At 41.3% G+C, this 15235-nt stretch overlaps 1 protein-coding gene across 1 annotated transcript; it reads right to left on the reverse strand.

The window, feature by feature from the left end:
* Window positions 1–921: 921 nt before the first annotated feature.
* On the reverse strand, window positions 922–15000 carry mnx2a (motor neuron and pancreas homeobox 2a). The gene is made up of 3 exons (XM_088930769.1): window positions 14007–15000; window positions 5862–6019; window positions 922–3651 (listed from the first exon to the last, which is right to left on the reverse strand). Exons 1-3 carry the CDS (start codon window positions 14452–14454, stop codon window positions 3313–3315), a joined length of 945 nt encoding a protein of 314 aa, XP_088786895.1. The 5' UTR covers window positions 14455–15000; the 3' UTR covers window positions 922–3312.
* Window positions 15001–15235: the final 235 nt, after the last annotated feature.

Consider the following 15235-nt stretch of genomic DNA (forward strand, 5'->3'; position numbering starts at 1 on the left):
AGAACAGATAAATAGTAGAAACCCACCTGTTTTCTAACCACTTTATCCAATCCAGGCTTGTGAAGGAAGCCAGAGCCTATCCTGGCAGCAAACAGGCACAAGGCAGGATACACCCTGGACAGGACACCAGTCTGTCACGGGATACACACAGACACTGACAAGCACACACTCACACCAATGCATAGTTCCCCAGAAGCCATTTAACTTCCCAGCATGTTTTTGGACTGTGTATCCCGAGGAAACCCATGTGAACACGAGGAGAACCTACAAACTCCACACAGACAGCACCCCAGGTCCAGGAGTGAACCCAGGGTCCCAGCGCTGTGAGGCAGTAATGCATCCTGCTCCCCATAAGAATTATCCTAAACCGAACGAAATTATTATATAATTCTTTACTTTACAATAGATCCAAAATACAGCTAAATTACCTTTGAAAAGGCTGTGCTTTCCAATAAATTAACACTTAAAATGTTCACAGTTGTGACCCTTTTCCCAACTCCTAAGCTGTGTTTTGGTCTGTCACAGGATACACACAGACACACAGCAGGGCCAATTTTCCCCAGTATGTCTTTGGACAGTGGAAACCCAGAGGAAGCCCACATGAACATAAGGAGAACAGGCAAACTCCACACAGACAACACCCCAGAAATGAGGCCCAGGGCCTCAGCTCTGTGAGGCAGCAATGCTAACCACTGTACCACCCTTCCACGTCACAATGGAAACCAGCTTTCAGAAATCAAAGAACAAGAAATCAAAGAACAAGCATTATTTCAGCTTGTTTGTATCACTACTACTGCCTTTTCAAAATCAGTTAATTTTATTCATTCATATTTTGTGATATTCTGAATAGAATAATTCACACAATTTTCTAACCACTTAACAAAGCAGATGAAAATCACAATGAACACACGTGAGAGAGTATTCAACCTTAGGCATTTTTATTTTGCTTCATTTACTTTAGGCTAGCATTTGGTTTTGGATCATTCACAACTTCAAGAAATAAAAGTTATAAATACTGTACAGATGGGATTTTTTCCCCCCCTCATCATTCACGATCTTTGAAGACATCAACACATTCTAATTAGGGATAAATACTATTTTTTTTTCAAATGCAAATAAATTAAAATATACATATGGTTAAGCAACGTCAATACACTGTTAACAACAATAATAGAAAGGAGTTTAAAAACCCTGCCAAATCTGTAGTTCCTCATCATTTTTCACAGTTTTCAGTCCCAAGAAAGTGAGATGAGGAGGTAAGATTTGAAAGAAAGTCAAGACTTAAACCACTGTGTGAATGGAGTATTCCTTCGCAGTTCTGATCACTTTCCGTTAGGTTTCAGTGTTTTGTCATCCAGATCTGTTCCTTTCCTGATTTGTTCTCAATTACAGTATCTTCTCAGCGCAGTTGGTCCACAGCGTGTACCGAAATGTTGACAGAAGCATTGTCTCGCAGAAAGGTACAGTACATTTCAATATGTACTCAAAAAAAACTTGTAACACATTTCTCTGTTTATTGTCCATAATATAATGGACACTACTCTAGAATTCGTGAACACAGGACTAGAAGACAAACAGTATAAGTGAACCCCACCTTACCTATGGAGTTAAACAGCAAAGCTTAGGGTACTATTCTCATTCTTTCAGTTTGACTGATAGAACACCGTCTCTCTGCTACGTTGAGCTTTTTGGTGACAAAAAGGCTCATTTCCCATCTTCTCCCCTAAAACCTGATTATTTCCAGTACCGTACCAGAATATGGACTTCTCATTTTAGATGTGAGCGACACAGAAAGCACAAGAAGAGAAGCAGAAGGAAGACAATTCTGAAAACTCTCTCGCCGATTTTAACTTAACGGGCTTTTGCCCAATGTTTTGCTCGGGACACTAGCAGTCTTTTATCTTGGTGAATAGATATTAGTGGATGTCAGTGTTTTGTTTCTGCAAATAGGTGAAACAGTTTAGTAAACAGCACAGCTCATTGCCTTTCAACACTTTCAAAGGTAAACTTAACTTGAAAATCACCGAACTACAGAAAACTAGAAGTGAAATTCCCGTGAGGTCTTTTCAACTTTCTTTGCATCATAACACTGAAGGACAATAATGCTGAAAGCTCCCAGAATTTACGCTGGACTTTGTTTCAATACAGGTACAGTGCCTATAGAGCAATTATTCCATTATTCAATTCAATTCTTTTCTGTTTTTTTATTTTTAATTAATTTAGTAAAATGTCTGGATTGTTTTTTTTTACGTTGACATTATAGAGTACTTTGTGTTGATGAGTGGCAAACATTCTCAGCTAAATACATCATGGTTCCACGCTTTAACACAATAAAATGTGAAAACGTCCAAGGAGGGGTGGGGTATAGACTTTCTATAGGCACTGTATATTGTAAGTTTTAAATCAGCCCCAATTCCTGCTGAATGGATTGTCACAGAGGCCCTCGTCCTTATGGGACAAGACCTGTGCCTGCTGAAGCAGTGTTAAGCAGGGCGTTTGGCTTGCACCCGACACAGACATGCCAGCATGATGAGAGATGCAGGGGTGAAGATCATGCGTGATTCTCATGCAAAAGCTTTGAAGAGTAGGAAATGTGTCCAAGGAGTGGGCTTGCCGACACGACGTCACAGGTAAATAGACTTAAGCTAAGAAGTAGATTCTGAACCTGATTCTAAGCCATTTCAAATCAACCCGATGCTTTGGACAGGAAGTTTTATCAGTTTCGAGAAAGTTTTGGGTTTTTTTTTCAGATTAAATAGCAAGATCTTTCTTTGGAATGGGGATATGGTCATTTCTGGTGCAGGATATAAGGAAATGTGTACGTGGGAGTCTTTATTATGTGGGTTCCTGTTAGCGAAGAAAAAACATATCTGTCGAGAGCAGATGGACTTCTCTATGGGTGTACCGGATGATGTGAAAAACCCTTTCACAATTTCATACTTGTTTCCTCAGTCTTAACTAAACGCTTGGGTTACATACATATTTACAGCTCATTGACTCTCCGGGAGAGCAGAGCACTCCTTTTTTCAGACCAGGACTACTTTCCTGGCTTGAAGCATTGGGGAAGTCGAAGAGTCCTATGCCAGGAACATATGGATGAGAGCATCAGAAGGAATTTCGAGTAGCTCAGTCACAGCTGTGGAAACGGATACCCCTCTGACTGGTTTCAGCACCTGTTTGTGAGCGGGAGCACCACTGGAAAAATAGAAAACCGCAGCGATAAATGCGCATTGCAACCACGGTCCAGTCCTGCGATGTCCTTTGGCCTGTTTATGCAAGAACCACCATCTCCAGACTCTACAGATTAAGGCATCACAAGCCGACTCCAATTTTCCTGTCAGTAGTGCCTTCCGCCAGCTCATCCTCGGAATAGGAGCCGTTTGGGCTGTAATTCAGGTCAGTGGTGTGCTGGAGGTAGTCTGTGGCGTGGTCCAAGCTGCTTCCAAACTCCTGGTGAGCGGCCTCCTCGTCCTCTTCATCCTCCTCCTCCTCCTCCTCCTCCCCCACGCCCCGCGGGGACCCCCGGCTCTCTCCTGGCTTGTCCCCCTGCTTGCCCCCGCGCTGCCTCTCTGCCTCTGCCTGCGCGGCCTGCTCCTTGGCTTTGCGACTGCGCTTCCACTTCATCCGCCGGTTCTGGAACCAGATCTTCACCTGCACAGTCACAGTCCACAGGGGGGGGCGGGGTCAGAACACACACGTTTCGCCTTACCAGAAAGAGACTAAGAGGGGCAGGGACTCCAGACAAGATGGAGACTTCTGTCTGGACTACATTCCCCAGAATGCTGTGGGGGGGGGGGGGGGGGGGAGGAGCATCAGTCACCTGACCTGCTGGCCCAAGACAATTGGTCAGGTGACAATTTATTATTTAACAGGCTGGAAGCTAAAGCTTTCGAGATCAGTTATTATCTGCAATCTGAGGACACAGGGTAGATTCTCTACAATGCAAGCTGCACCAGAGGAAGTAGGGGGGGGAGAGATAGTCACAGACTGACCAGCGACTGAACAGCTGAGGAGCTTGTGAGTTTCAAGACTTTGGAAGAGTATTATGAAGGGTCTCAAAGATAGGCAATTCTGGAACACTGGAAAGCCACTTAGCTTCCCGGTTCGTTAGTTAGGGACTGAAGAAAGCAATCAAGAGCTCAAAAAAGAGATAGGTTTGCATTTTGGTTCTTGATTTCATGCTTCTTGTTCTGCAAATAAACTGCACATGACTGCTATGTGTTTGTTTGACCCTGACCCACCTGTTAAAATTCCTATTTCAAACACTCTAGACCAGGAAGTGTCACAGAGACTTACTCCATTTTTTCCTTGAAGTGTCTCAGACTTCATAATGAGGCTATGGAGTGTTGCAGGATTTACTAGTCAAAGCAAAGTGTAGACTCTTCTTTATACAATCTTCTTCTTTATTCAAAAAACATTTCCCTCACTTACCTTTACATACGATAAAGAACTGTGGAAACTGTATGTGAGTCCTAGCTGGGACACTGGTTAGGAAACTACTTTTTTTTTTCTTCTAAAAACCTAACATACCAGCTAATCTATTGTGAATTGGCTCGTATATACAACATTCGACACACCAGAATGTGGTAGTGGACTAAGATCACTCCTGACTGTCGCAAGAGAACTAAGAATGTAACCAGTACCCATACTTGTTTAAGAGTGTCACATACACAAGTTTTTGTGACTAATGTGATAAATTGTGACAGATGGGACTGCTAATCTACTGATTGTATCTGCAAATTTACAAGTTACCATTAACCTTTAGGTGCAGTAACTTAGTTGGTGTGCCTATCTACCGAAAAAAGGATCCGTTTTATCTATATTCCAGATTGGGTAGAGATTGTGATACCCAAAGAAAAGACATTGAAATTCTAATCTCTGCAAATTGCAGGAATGCTCCATTTCATTGCACGCTGAAATAAAGCACTATCAAATCAATTATTTTGATAGCATTCTCAAAAAAGCTTGTCGGCTTGTCCAGAATTTTGCAGCCACAACAGATTTTCGGATTTGCTTTCAGAATGTGAGGAAAACAAAACTGGCACGGGCACGCATAAGGAAATGATCATCTTTAAAAATAGTGAAGCTTCCAAATTATTGTGGAACGTCAGCTTGAGCGTTTACATTGGCTGGCATTGCCGAGATATTGCTGGTGCCGGTTTTTGTGGTCTGTTGACTTGAATGTAAATACAGCAGGAAGAACTATTAAGGATCAGACAAAATGCATCTGAAACAGCAATTGGATCAACTTTAAGATAAGGGAAGTCGCCAATGTACTAAATGAGCACAGGCTAATTTTAATTCAGGAACAAGTAATCGGTTTATTCCATGCTGAAAAAAAGAAGAAAGAAAACAACATTTCGGCCGTGGAGCCTTCTTCAGGTGTGTTCTTCTTCTTCTTCAGAAGGCTCCACGGCCCAAACGTTGCGTTTTCTTTCTTCTTTTTTTCAGCATGGAATAAACCTATTACTTGTTCCTTTGCAGCCTACGCATGCTGACACAGCTGCCCACCTGAACTAATTTTAATTAAGGTGTTCACTAAAGGAGAAGTCTACCAGATACCTCAGGCAGGGAAAGTACAGAGCTCTGTATTAAACAGTACTGGCATGGAAAAGGGAGATGTGTTTTGGTTACTAGAAGCCCTGAAAATGAATAGATCCCCAGAGCCTTGAAAAGGCAGAAGTGACACTTTCTAAGTCTACAGAAGCCTTAAAAAAATGGACAACATGGCTACATGTCCCCGACCTAAAACAATATTTGGCAAAAGAATATCCTTTCTTCCATCGCGTAGCCATTTAGCCACTTCAGCCCTTAATGACCACTTGCTGGTGGTCTCATTTTCATATCAGGCCGGTCCTCACCTGCGTCTCCGTCAGCATCAGAGAGGTGGCCACTTCGAAGCGCTTAGGCCTCGAGAGATACTTGTTCAGCTTGAACTGGTTCTCCAGTTCCAGGAGCTGCTGGCTTGTGAACGCCGTCCGAGGTCGCCTGCATTTTCCCATCAGAGAAGACTGGGGTGCTGCCGGAAAGGTTCAAGAAACGGAGAGGGGTCAGGAGTCTGTCGGACAGAATCGATCTGCTTCTTCCCTTCGACAGGCAACTCCAAACAAAAGAGGGCCTAAGAATTTGCTAGATGGAAAAAGCATTTTTCACCACATACTGTACGTTTTAATATGCCTCACGCCCTTGAGTTATGCGACACTCAAAAGATAAAATATTAGGAACCGCCTCTCATATTTTGGACACAGAGTCTGGAACATATTCCACACGTTTCTTACAGCCTAAACCCATGCTCTCCCTTAGCAAAGTCACATTTGTTTGTGGCTGTACTGGTTGTTTTTTGGTCTGTCTCACCAGGTCAACTATACAAATATTCCTCATTCCTCCGAGTAACTTCATTGGACTGGGGGATTCTAATATTTCTCCCTGATTATACACTTGGCAGGAGGGGGTGCAGTGGTTAGCATTGCCGTCTTGCAGTACTGAGGCCCCCTGGGTCCAGTTCTGGACTTGGGGTGCTATCTGTGTGGAGTTCGTATGTTCTCCCCGTGTTTGTGTGGGTTTCCTCCAGGTGCTCCAGTTTCCTCCCATAGTCCAGAGACATACAGGTAGGTTAATCGGCTTCCAGGGAAGCTGGCCCTGGTGTGAATGTGTGCACGTCTGTGTCTGTATCTAACTGCCCTGTGATAGACTGGCATGCTGTCCAGGGTGTACCCTTTCCTGTGACCCTGAATTGGAAGAAGCAGTTAGAAAATGGATGGATTACATACTTTATTTGGTTAAATCTAGTTGTCCAGGCACAAGAATAGCAGCCATCGACCAAATAGCATTCTCCACCCACGAATCTGTATCAATCACAGAAAAAGCTTTTGGGGGCATGGAAAGCACATGGCGACCAATAGTTTCGAGAGAGACCACCATCTTTGATCACTAAGGAACAAGGCAACATGCCCCAGGCAGTGGAAGAACAAAATTCTATATTAAAAATCATATTTGCATAGTAGAGGCAGAGGAGTTGCAGGTGCTAAGAGGAATCAAGACGAATTAAGTCCCCAGGACCCAGGGGTATCTTACCAACTGTGCTCAAGGAAACGAGATGTTGTTCAGAAGCTGTTGACACAACTCTTCCAACAGTCTGGTGAGACTGGGAAAGTCTGGCTACTAAGGTAGTGATGGCTGAATGGAAAATTGCTAAAACAGTAGAACGGCACTAAATGTGAAGGGTGAAAAAAATGAACTGAGGTAATTATAGACCAGTAAGTCTGACTTCTCTTACGTGGAAGAATACGGAAACATTCATCAGAACTAAATAGGAGGATCGCCTGCATGGAAATGGAATATTTGGAAATAATCAATGTGGGTTTAGAAAAGGTCGCCTAAGTTGATAAGAGTGCAATAAAAAATCAAGTGGACATTGAAAACGTTCTGAAAATCGAAACCATACACACATAATAAATCATAAATATAATACATTACAGATTACAGGCAGAGAAATGCGTGTTTGGATTGAGAGTCAGTGAATAAATTAAGATGAATGCTCAAATTGGGGTGATGTAATTAGTGGAGTACCACTGGGGCCTGTAGTAGGACCGCTTCTTCCTAATTTATAATAGTAATCTAGATTCTAGTATAGTTATTAAATTAGTCCGCTTTGCAGATGACCAAATTAGGCAGACTGGCATACACTGTAAAATGAATTTTCGAAAGATCTAGAGATCGGGCAAACACTTGGTGAGTAACACTGCAGGAGAAACTACTTGTGAAGAAGACAAGGTGTCAATGTTGACACATCATTTACATCTTCTCGATACCGTGGGGAAGCAATTAAAAAGCCAAACAAAATGCTAGGCTGTATGATTGAAAACAGAGAATTTCAATCAACGTACAAAATGTTTCAAATGTTTAATGCTCCCGCAGGGCCTCATTCAAAACATTGTCAACAACTGTGGTCGGTCCACCACTTTACAGAAAAGATGTCTCTCTTCTAGAATCTATCCAAAAAAGAAAAAAGGAGATTTATTTTAGGGTTTAAGGGCATGCCCTAAACTGACAGGCTGAATCATGAAAAAAATGATGATCGCAAGGGAGCTTGGTACAAGTATTCAAAATCCTCAAAGGCACTGACAAAAGCAACCCATTGTACTTCATCAGAATTAAGAGAGAAGCACAAACTAGAGGACACTATGTGGACACTATGTGAAAGTGCATTTAAAACTAAGAATAGGAGGCACTTCTTTACTCCAAGAGTTGTGGCAGTATGGAACAGGCTACCTGTCATGTTGCTGGTACCCTGGTTTCTTCAAGAAGCAGCTGGATAAAATTTTGGAATCAATTAACTATTACTACCAAACTGGCTAGATGGGAAAATGGCCTCCTCTCATTTCAAACCGTTTTTACATTTAATCTTAACCATTAAACCACTGATACTACTGATAACTGCTGAAATCCTAGGAGGACTGATCAATCGATTGATTGATTCAATACTATCAGGCGATGAGTCAGGGAGGGATCTCTCTATTGTTATGAAGGGATAATTAATTTTTTTAATTGAATCTTTATCTAACTCGTTGTTTATATAAGAGGAAACAGTACTGTCTGTTATCTCTACACTGGCATCTGGGCTTACAATTAAAAGCAGAATAAAGAGCCTTGGCAATATACATTTCAAAGATCTGTGCATTCCTTAGGTGAAAGAACTTATAGCCAAAGGTCTTTTTGGTTAAGTCGCTACCAACTTTGCTAATCAGCTTGGTTCAATTTGTGTTTTTTTTTTTCTGTAGAATTTCTCAGTTTGCTTGGGAATTGCTTATGAACAGCAGTCCCCGCGTCTTTTCACAGAATCACAGTACGATTCAAGTCAGAAGCTTCCCAGAGCCACTCATGCACTATTCTTAAACCACTGCAATGTAGCTTTGGTTCACTGTCGTACTGAAAAGTGCATGTGCAGTATGTCTTAGTTTTAAGTCTGAAGAATGTTTTCCTCGAAGATTGCCAGTATTTTGCTCCATTGATAATGATTTGGCTCCATTTGTAGCCAGCAGCTATATCACCCTGCAACTCACAACTGGCAGCCCACTGAAGCTCAGCAGGTGTGAGCCTGGTCAGTACCTGGATGGGAGACCTCCTGGGAAAAACTTAGGTTGCTGCTGGAAGAGGTGTTAGTGGAGGCAGAAGGCAGTTTCAGTGTGGGTCCTATACTAAAAAAAGGTGCCGTCCTTCAGTGAGACATAAAACCTAGGTCCAGACACCCTGGGGTCATTTAGTATCCCAAGGTGTCTCTTGAAAAGAGTAGGGGTGTGACCCTGGTGTCCTGGACAAAGTTCCCCATTGTTAATCTCATTGCCATTTGTACAAATAATTACGAGCTGAAAGCGTCCTATTACTCACTCTTCTTGTGTTTACACAACACAGGTGCTGCAGAACAACTTATGAACATGGTTTTCAATCTCTTAACTTTTACTTGCTCTATGATGAGAGGGGTAAAATTAGCAGTCGAATTACAAAGAGGACCAAAAGACGTCTATACGCTGCCAGACGATACTATCCAATAGAAACAGACTGAGCAGTGAAATATGGATGGCCCATACCTTATAACAGTAAGACACTCCTCGAAAAACACCATAGTCAGGACTCCATTTTTAGCTCCTCTAATCTGTGTAGTTTTTTGCCTGAGACACTGCAGCATTCAGTACTGTTGATACCAGTTCCTGTTAAAAGCCATCAATCAAGCTGCTGAACAGAGCTGTCAAGTGTACGAACAACCAGCTTACATGTCTTATTTGTGTGGGAAAGAATCTCAGTCGCTCTCAGAGACAATGCAGTGCGCAAGCTGAAGGAGTGAACATTCCTTATTTTTGTTTCTCTTTGACGCCCTTTATTTCGTTTTGGAACATGAATCTGAACGGCACATTCCTGGGCTGAATGAATCAAGATTAATATTATTATAGGTAATAGGTATATATTTCGAAATATGACATTATTATTAATAATTAATCGTGAAATGAGTGGAGTATACCTGTGGTTTAATTCATTTTAAATCAAATTAGAAAATCTTCATACATGAAAATAAATTACTGCACTTCATTTAGCATTGTATAGAGGGGTACTTACTGTATGTAATTTCTGTAAAATGATGTAGTAATAATATCAAGCCAATGCTTATACAATTCACCCTGCTCTTAATCTTGTGTGTGGTCCATCACACCTGGCTGCTCCAGCTAAAACTACCGCTGCTATTAATAATTATGCTGATGTACTAATTTAACCGATGATTGATTTAGCAGACAACTGCATAAAGCTTCAGAACGGGTTTTTTTCTTTTAAACTAAAAAAAAAAAACAAATAACAGTATCAGGGTTAACAGAGAGTAGTATGGTCTCCCCATCCATCCAAAGCTCTTACTGGCAATAATATGTGTCTCTTTCTTGTTTTCCCCTCCTTATATCGAGTTAAAAAAACAGCTCCGAAACAAATAGGCTGTTCTCAAAAGCCTACAGTATGTCAACTGTGGCTGTTCAGGCCAAGGTTTGTCAATATTTGCCAATTAAAGGTGGAAATCAATGACCTTGTTAGAATTTTAGATATAATTTATATATTGCCTTTGCTCAAAACTGTCATTGTGTCTGTTGCATCGTATATTTTAAACCGTATAAATGATCTGAAAACTAGCTAGCGTAAATATATCACAGGAAACCTAAATAAGATGTATACATCACTGGGTTTTCTTCAACCGAACATGTGCGTCGTGGAAAATTTTTATATGGCTTGGTAATTTTCAGACATTTAGCATCATCGTCGAAGCTTTTGAGTTTTCTCGTCTCAAAGCGACCAGAAGCGTCATCTTTTTGCTTTTGTGTTTTTCGAAAACCAGGACGAGCAACCGCGTGAAACAAAAAGAACGAGATGTAAAGTAAGCATTTCAAATATTTGGCGTTTTAACTGACGCCACGACAAGTCTTTTAACATAGCATTAAGACTGTGCTAAAATCGTGCTTGAAATCGCTTCCAATTCGATTTTAATATTAATTAAAATGTGTCACTTTATTATATCGTGTAACCGTGAAATCAAACAATAACAAGAGTCAGCATGAATAGCATGAATTGTCTTCTGAGTCATTAACTCTTAAAATTAAAAGTTTTGATTTTATAACAGAATGAAGAACTGATTATATTGCTTATAAACAGATTTAGAGGAATTCCGAGTTCAAAGCACTTTGTTTCCGCGTGTTTTGTGAAGTTCCTGCTTACCACAGTTTACAGCTTACCTCCTGTACAACAAAAGTCAACGGGTTTTTGCATGTATATAAAATTGACCCGAATGTTTGTACTTAAGAACAAAATGGTCATCTCTAAAACATTTAAGACCAGAAAACCAACAAAGACTGAGTTTTTTTGCGTTTTCTGAACAGCTAAAGTATTATTCCATCATTCTGCACGTATACAGAGGTAACGTTTTTTCGTAAATTGTGTTAAGGAAAATATCTCATCTAGTGCGAATTACCATTTTCGCTGTTACTTGCATTCATCCTCTTGGCTGATACTGAGAAATTTAAGCACAATCTTTAAATTTATATCTAAGCATCATTATTGTGTTTCTTCAAGCGATCAGTACGTCTTTTTAAAAGGACAGTTTTGACGGACTGCAATGGAGTGATTGCAGTGGAGCTCCAGTTACTTTAAATCTCCTTTTTGGTTAATCACCCGTTACCCTGCCGTGATAATACACTATGTTTAGTTGCTAAAACATCACAATCTAAAGACGACAATATTTGTAAAATAAACACCGTATCTTATTCTTCTCGCTTTTTAAAGCCTTGTTTTGACTGAAACATTGTTGATTGTCGGTTTGCTTACAATACAATGATTACAGGTGTATTATAGGTTTCCAGGGTTACACATGTTTAGGCGCTGTTGCATTAGATATTTTGAAAGCACAGACATAAAAATACGGAATACTGAAGTATAAAGGATTCCTCTATAATTAGCTCTATTTTAGTATCAGGATGAAGCTAAAATTCTCTCTTTGTTGGTATTAATATGTCAAGTTTTTTCCTCTTAAAGTTCACTTTAAGTGGTGATTTTCAAGATAATAATTTCATTTTTCTCATCACTAGCCCGATAAACTGATACTAGTAAGCAGTATATTAAACAAAAAAGAAGATACAATTAAATGCGTCAACAACGTATTTTAGATTACCACTGTACTGTATATTACTGTATTTGTATTTTAGTTTTCGTCGTTAAAGGAAGGCATTTAGCTTTCAGATGCTGTTGTGCTTCTGTCGTTAATTTAGGGCAGGCTCGTTTTTCTCGAATAGTTTCCAATTTTGCGGAAAGGCGGACAGAAAACGAAGGAAATTATTTCTTTAAACAAATTTGTTTTTCGGGTGTAAAATCTGTCTTCTTTTTTAGAAGATAAGCACTAAGCACCGCGTTATCTAAATTTAGCCGAGTTTATTATGTTAATTTCCCAAGTCAACAAGCACTACAATTGTACTGTGCTTGACAGGACGGCGAGGACACCTCTGTTGTAAACACAATAAAAAGAAATTTCAGCGTTAAATGGATACTTAAATGAGTTTCATATACTTTTCACACTCCTCGGTTTATAGGTCTCTAGTTTAATAAATTATCGAATTAACGGTAATAAATGTCATGCAAGCCTAGTGACAAATTAACCCACTTAATCCTCCTTCATATGTTTTTCTTTGTATTATCCTCAGATAGACCTCCGGCTGTAATATGCGTTTTTACAACACCTCGCGGTGAAAACAGATAGGTATCCAAATTTTAATTCTTTGAGAGAAGCCATAAAGTTGATAATTTTCTTCAAACACCGGTGAGTCAAGGCCCAGCCAACCCCATTAAAGCCTCAGATGATCTCGGTCTGCGGCCTCTTCGATCAAAGTTAGACTGTATATACAGTACACGCACGTCTTAGGCTGCATGAAAAACTAGTTCCACTTCACATGTTTAATGAAACATTTTAGTTACGGCGTCACAGTACCTCAAATTCCACAGTGCTTCGCGCTAAAATCTATCGATCCGTGATTTCTGTATTTTGAATCGGTGTATCTTTACTGCACTGAGTTTCCTGCACCACGGCGGGCATGAAAGCTCCTGCAATGCGTTTGATGTTTGTCTCAAAAATCGATTTCCTCACACCTGCCAGCGTGCCACGCAGTTAAAGCATAATTGATAACAACACAGCTTGGAATCAGACAAGGACAGCGATAGTGTTTATTAACCTAAATGACACATTTCTGTTTTCTAAACACGTTGAGGCGGACGCTTAATCGTTATGTTTATTTTATCAACAAAACTGTTACAGTACTAAAGTTTACAAGTTATACAAATCCAGACAAAGTGTACAGACTATAGGCTACTCACATCGTGTACATGAATTGTAACACGGATCGTACATCTTACAGAGTTTTAGACGTAGCCTGTTTATTTTATACATGCTAATTACTGTAACTCACTAGTAACCGGTGATTATACTGTTTAGAGAACAAATAAAAGTAATCGTAAAGGGAAAAACAGCTTTTTTTTAGCAATATCTGAAACCTAATAACTTCTATACGTTTAGAGCACAGATCCTCGATTTAGAAATAAACAGCGTAATAAATGTTTGTGTTCTTTTCCAGAGCCTCAGAGGGCACTTTTACAACACGACCCTCAAAACGCCACAATCCTTAAAATAGAATCTTTGACGATAAAATCAGAACATTTTTTAAGCGAGTGCTTAAAATGTGAGGATAAAATACGAAATGAATACAACCGCGTACATAAAATATCCAATTACACATTGAAGAACAACGTAAGTACAAATTAATTTTTAGTGTTTCGTTGTTTTATTTTCCGCGACCGCACTTCAGTGCTAAGAGAAGCGACTTCTTAAAGCGTGGTTCTGGGTTCGTCCCTTTAAACGCAGGATTTTACAAAACGACGGACAATTTCGTTCAACTACGCCGCTCCAAAGAGCGGTCAAGTACGAGAATACTCACAGCTGTAGTCCGGCAGTCGTGGTACCATGATCCCGGCCCGGATCCAGTTCTCTATCGGGAAGGAACCGGTGGCGGCCACTTTCAGGTGCTCCGGATACTGCTGTGTCAAGTGCGAGAAGCCCGTGTAGGCAAACGCGGGATGCTGGGCTCCTAAGGCGGAGATCGGGTACATGGGCGCAGGGTACATGCCGGGCAGGGCTCCCTGTGGCAAAGTCGCCAGTCCTGGGTGCGGTATGTTGAGGAGACCGGGTTTGGGGATGATTCCCGTTTGGAGCTGGATTACCCCAGAGGGGGCCCGGGGCGAGGGGGTCTCTGTTCTCAGGCAGGACACGGGGCTGCCACCGTTGGGGCTGTCGGGGTTCGAAGACGGCGAGGACGGATCGGGGGGTGCTCTGTGAGGCTCGTCCGCCAGCAGGGCATCGATCCGAAAGTTCTTCGATTTTTCCATGGCCGAGACACTAATATCGGTTCTAGGCGGGATCAGATAGACTGAAAAGCCCCCGACGGACCGCTGCGTGAAGTTTCTCTTGGTTGCAATTTTGCGTTTTTGAGAACAGGACACGCACTTAACGTCCTAAACTCCTCTATCTATTCCGATTTGAAACTTTCATCTGATCGACAGCGAATACCGATTGCTACAAATCAAATGAATGCCAGGCAGTTTTTTTTAGCGTATCCTTTAATTTACACGGTCCGGTATGCTAGAAGCGTCTTTACCGTGGCGTAGAAGCCCTAATGGCACTGGACTTGCAAAGGATCTCTAAGAGGCCGGTTTCGGGCGATGTCGATCATCATTCCCCGTGAGCCGAATGTGTACCTTCTCTGAACTATAAAACTGTTGAAAGTTCATTCACTTCGCTTTACGATGGTCGTTCCCTACCAACTACAAGCATGATTAAAATATATATTACTCGGCTCGCATTAAATCTCAATTTCCTGTCTACTGTTGTTTTATTAGCCTTTATCGCCTCTTGCCCACGCAAGCTATTCTCTGGTCGTCATTTGCTGTGTTCAGCCTCTCCTCACCTCAGTGGGGTTTAAGCCAACTTAACCCACAGCTACACTCTCGGCTCTCTGAACTACAACCCCTCCAAGCACACGCTGCCTCCCTACCCGCACTCTGATTGGCTCTGACGGCTCGGGCTCCGAGCGCCGACCCTACCCTTCGACGGTTTTCTAATTAACTAATTACACGCTCATTTAAACCCAGCCCCCCTTCACGGGATCAC

This window comes from Atractosteus spatula, chromosome 13, assembly GCF_055471065.1.
Source record: "Atractosteus spatula isolate fAtrSpa1 chromosome 13, fAtrSpa1.hap1, whole genome shotgun sequence".
NCBI classification, from domain to species: domain Eukaryota; kingdom Metazoa; phylum Chordata; class Actinopteri; order Semionotiformes; family Lepisosteidae; genus Atractosteus; species Atractosteus spatula.

Excerpts from the sequence above, each read along its gene's own strand:
- mnx2a (XM_088930769.1), bottom strand. The coding sequence starts at position 14,454 with ATGGAAAAATCGAAGAACTTTCGGATCGATGCCCTGCTGGCGGACGAG. Across the intron at positions 6,020-14,006 it reads ACGACTGCCGGACTACAGCT|CACCCCAGTCTTCTCTGATG; the intron begins GTGAGTATTCTC and ends CCTTTCCGGCAG. Across the intron at positions 3,652-5,861 it reads TGATGCTGACGGAGACGCAG|GTGAAGATCTGGTTCCAGAA; the intron begins GTGAGGACCGGC and ends GTGACTGTGCAG.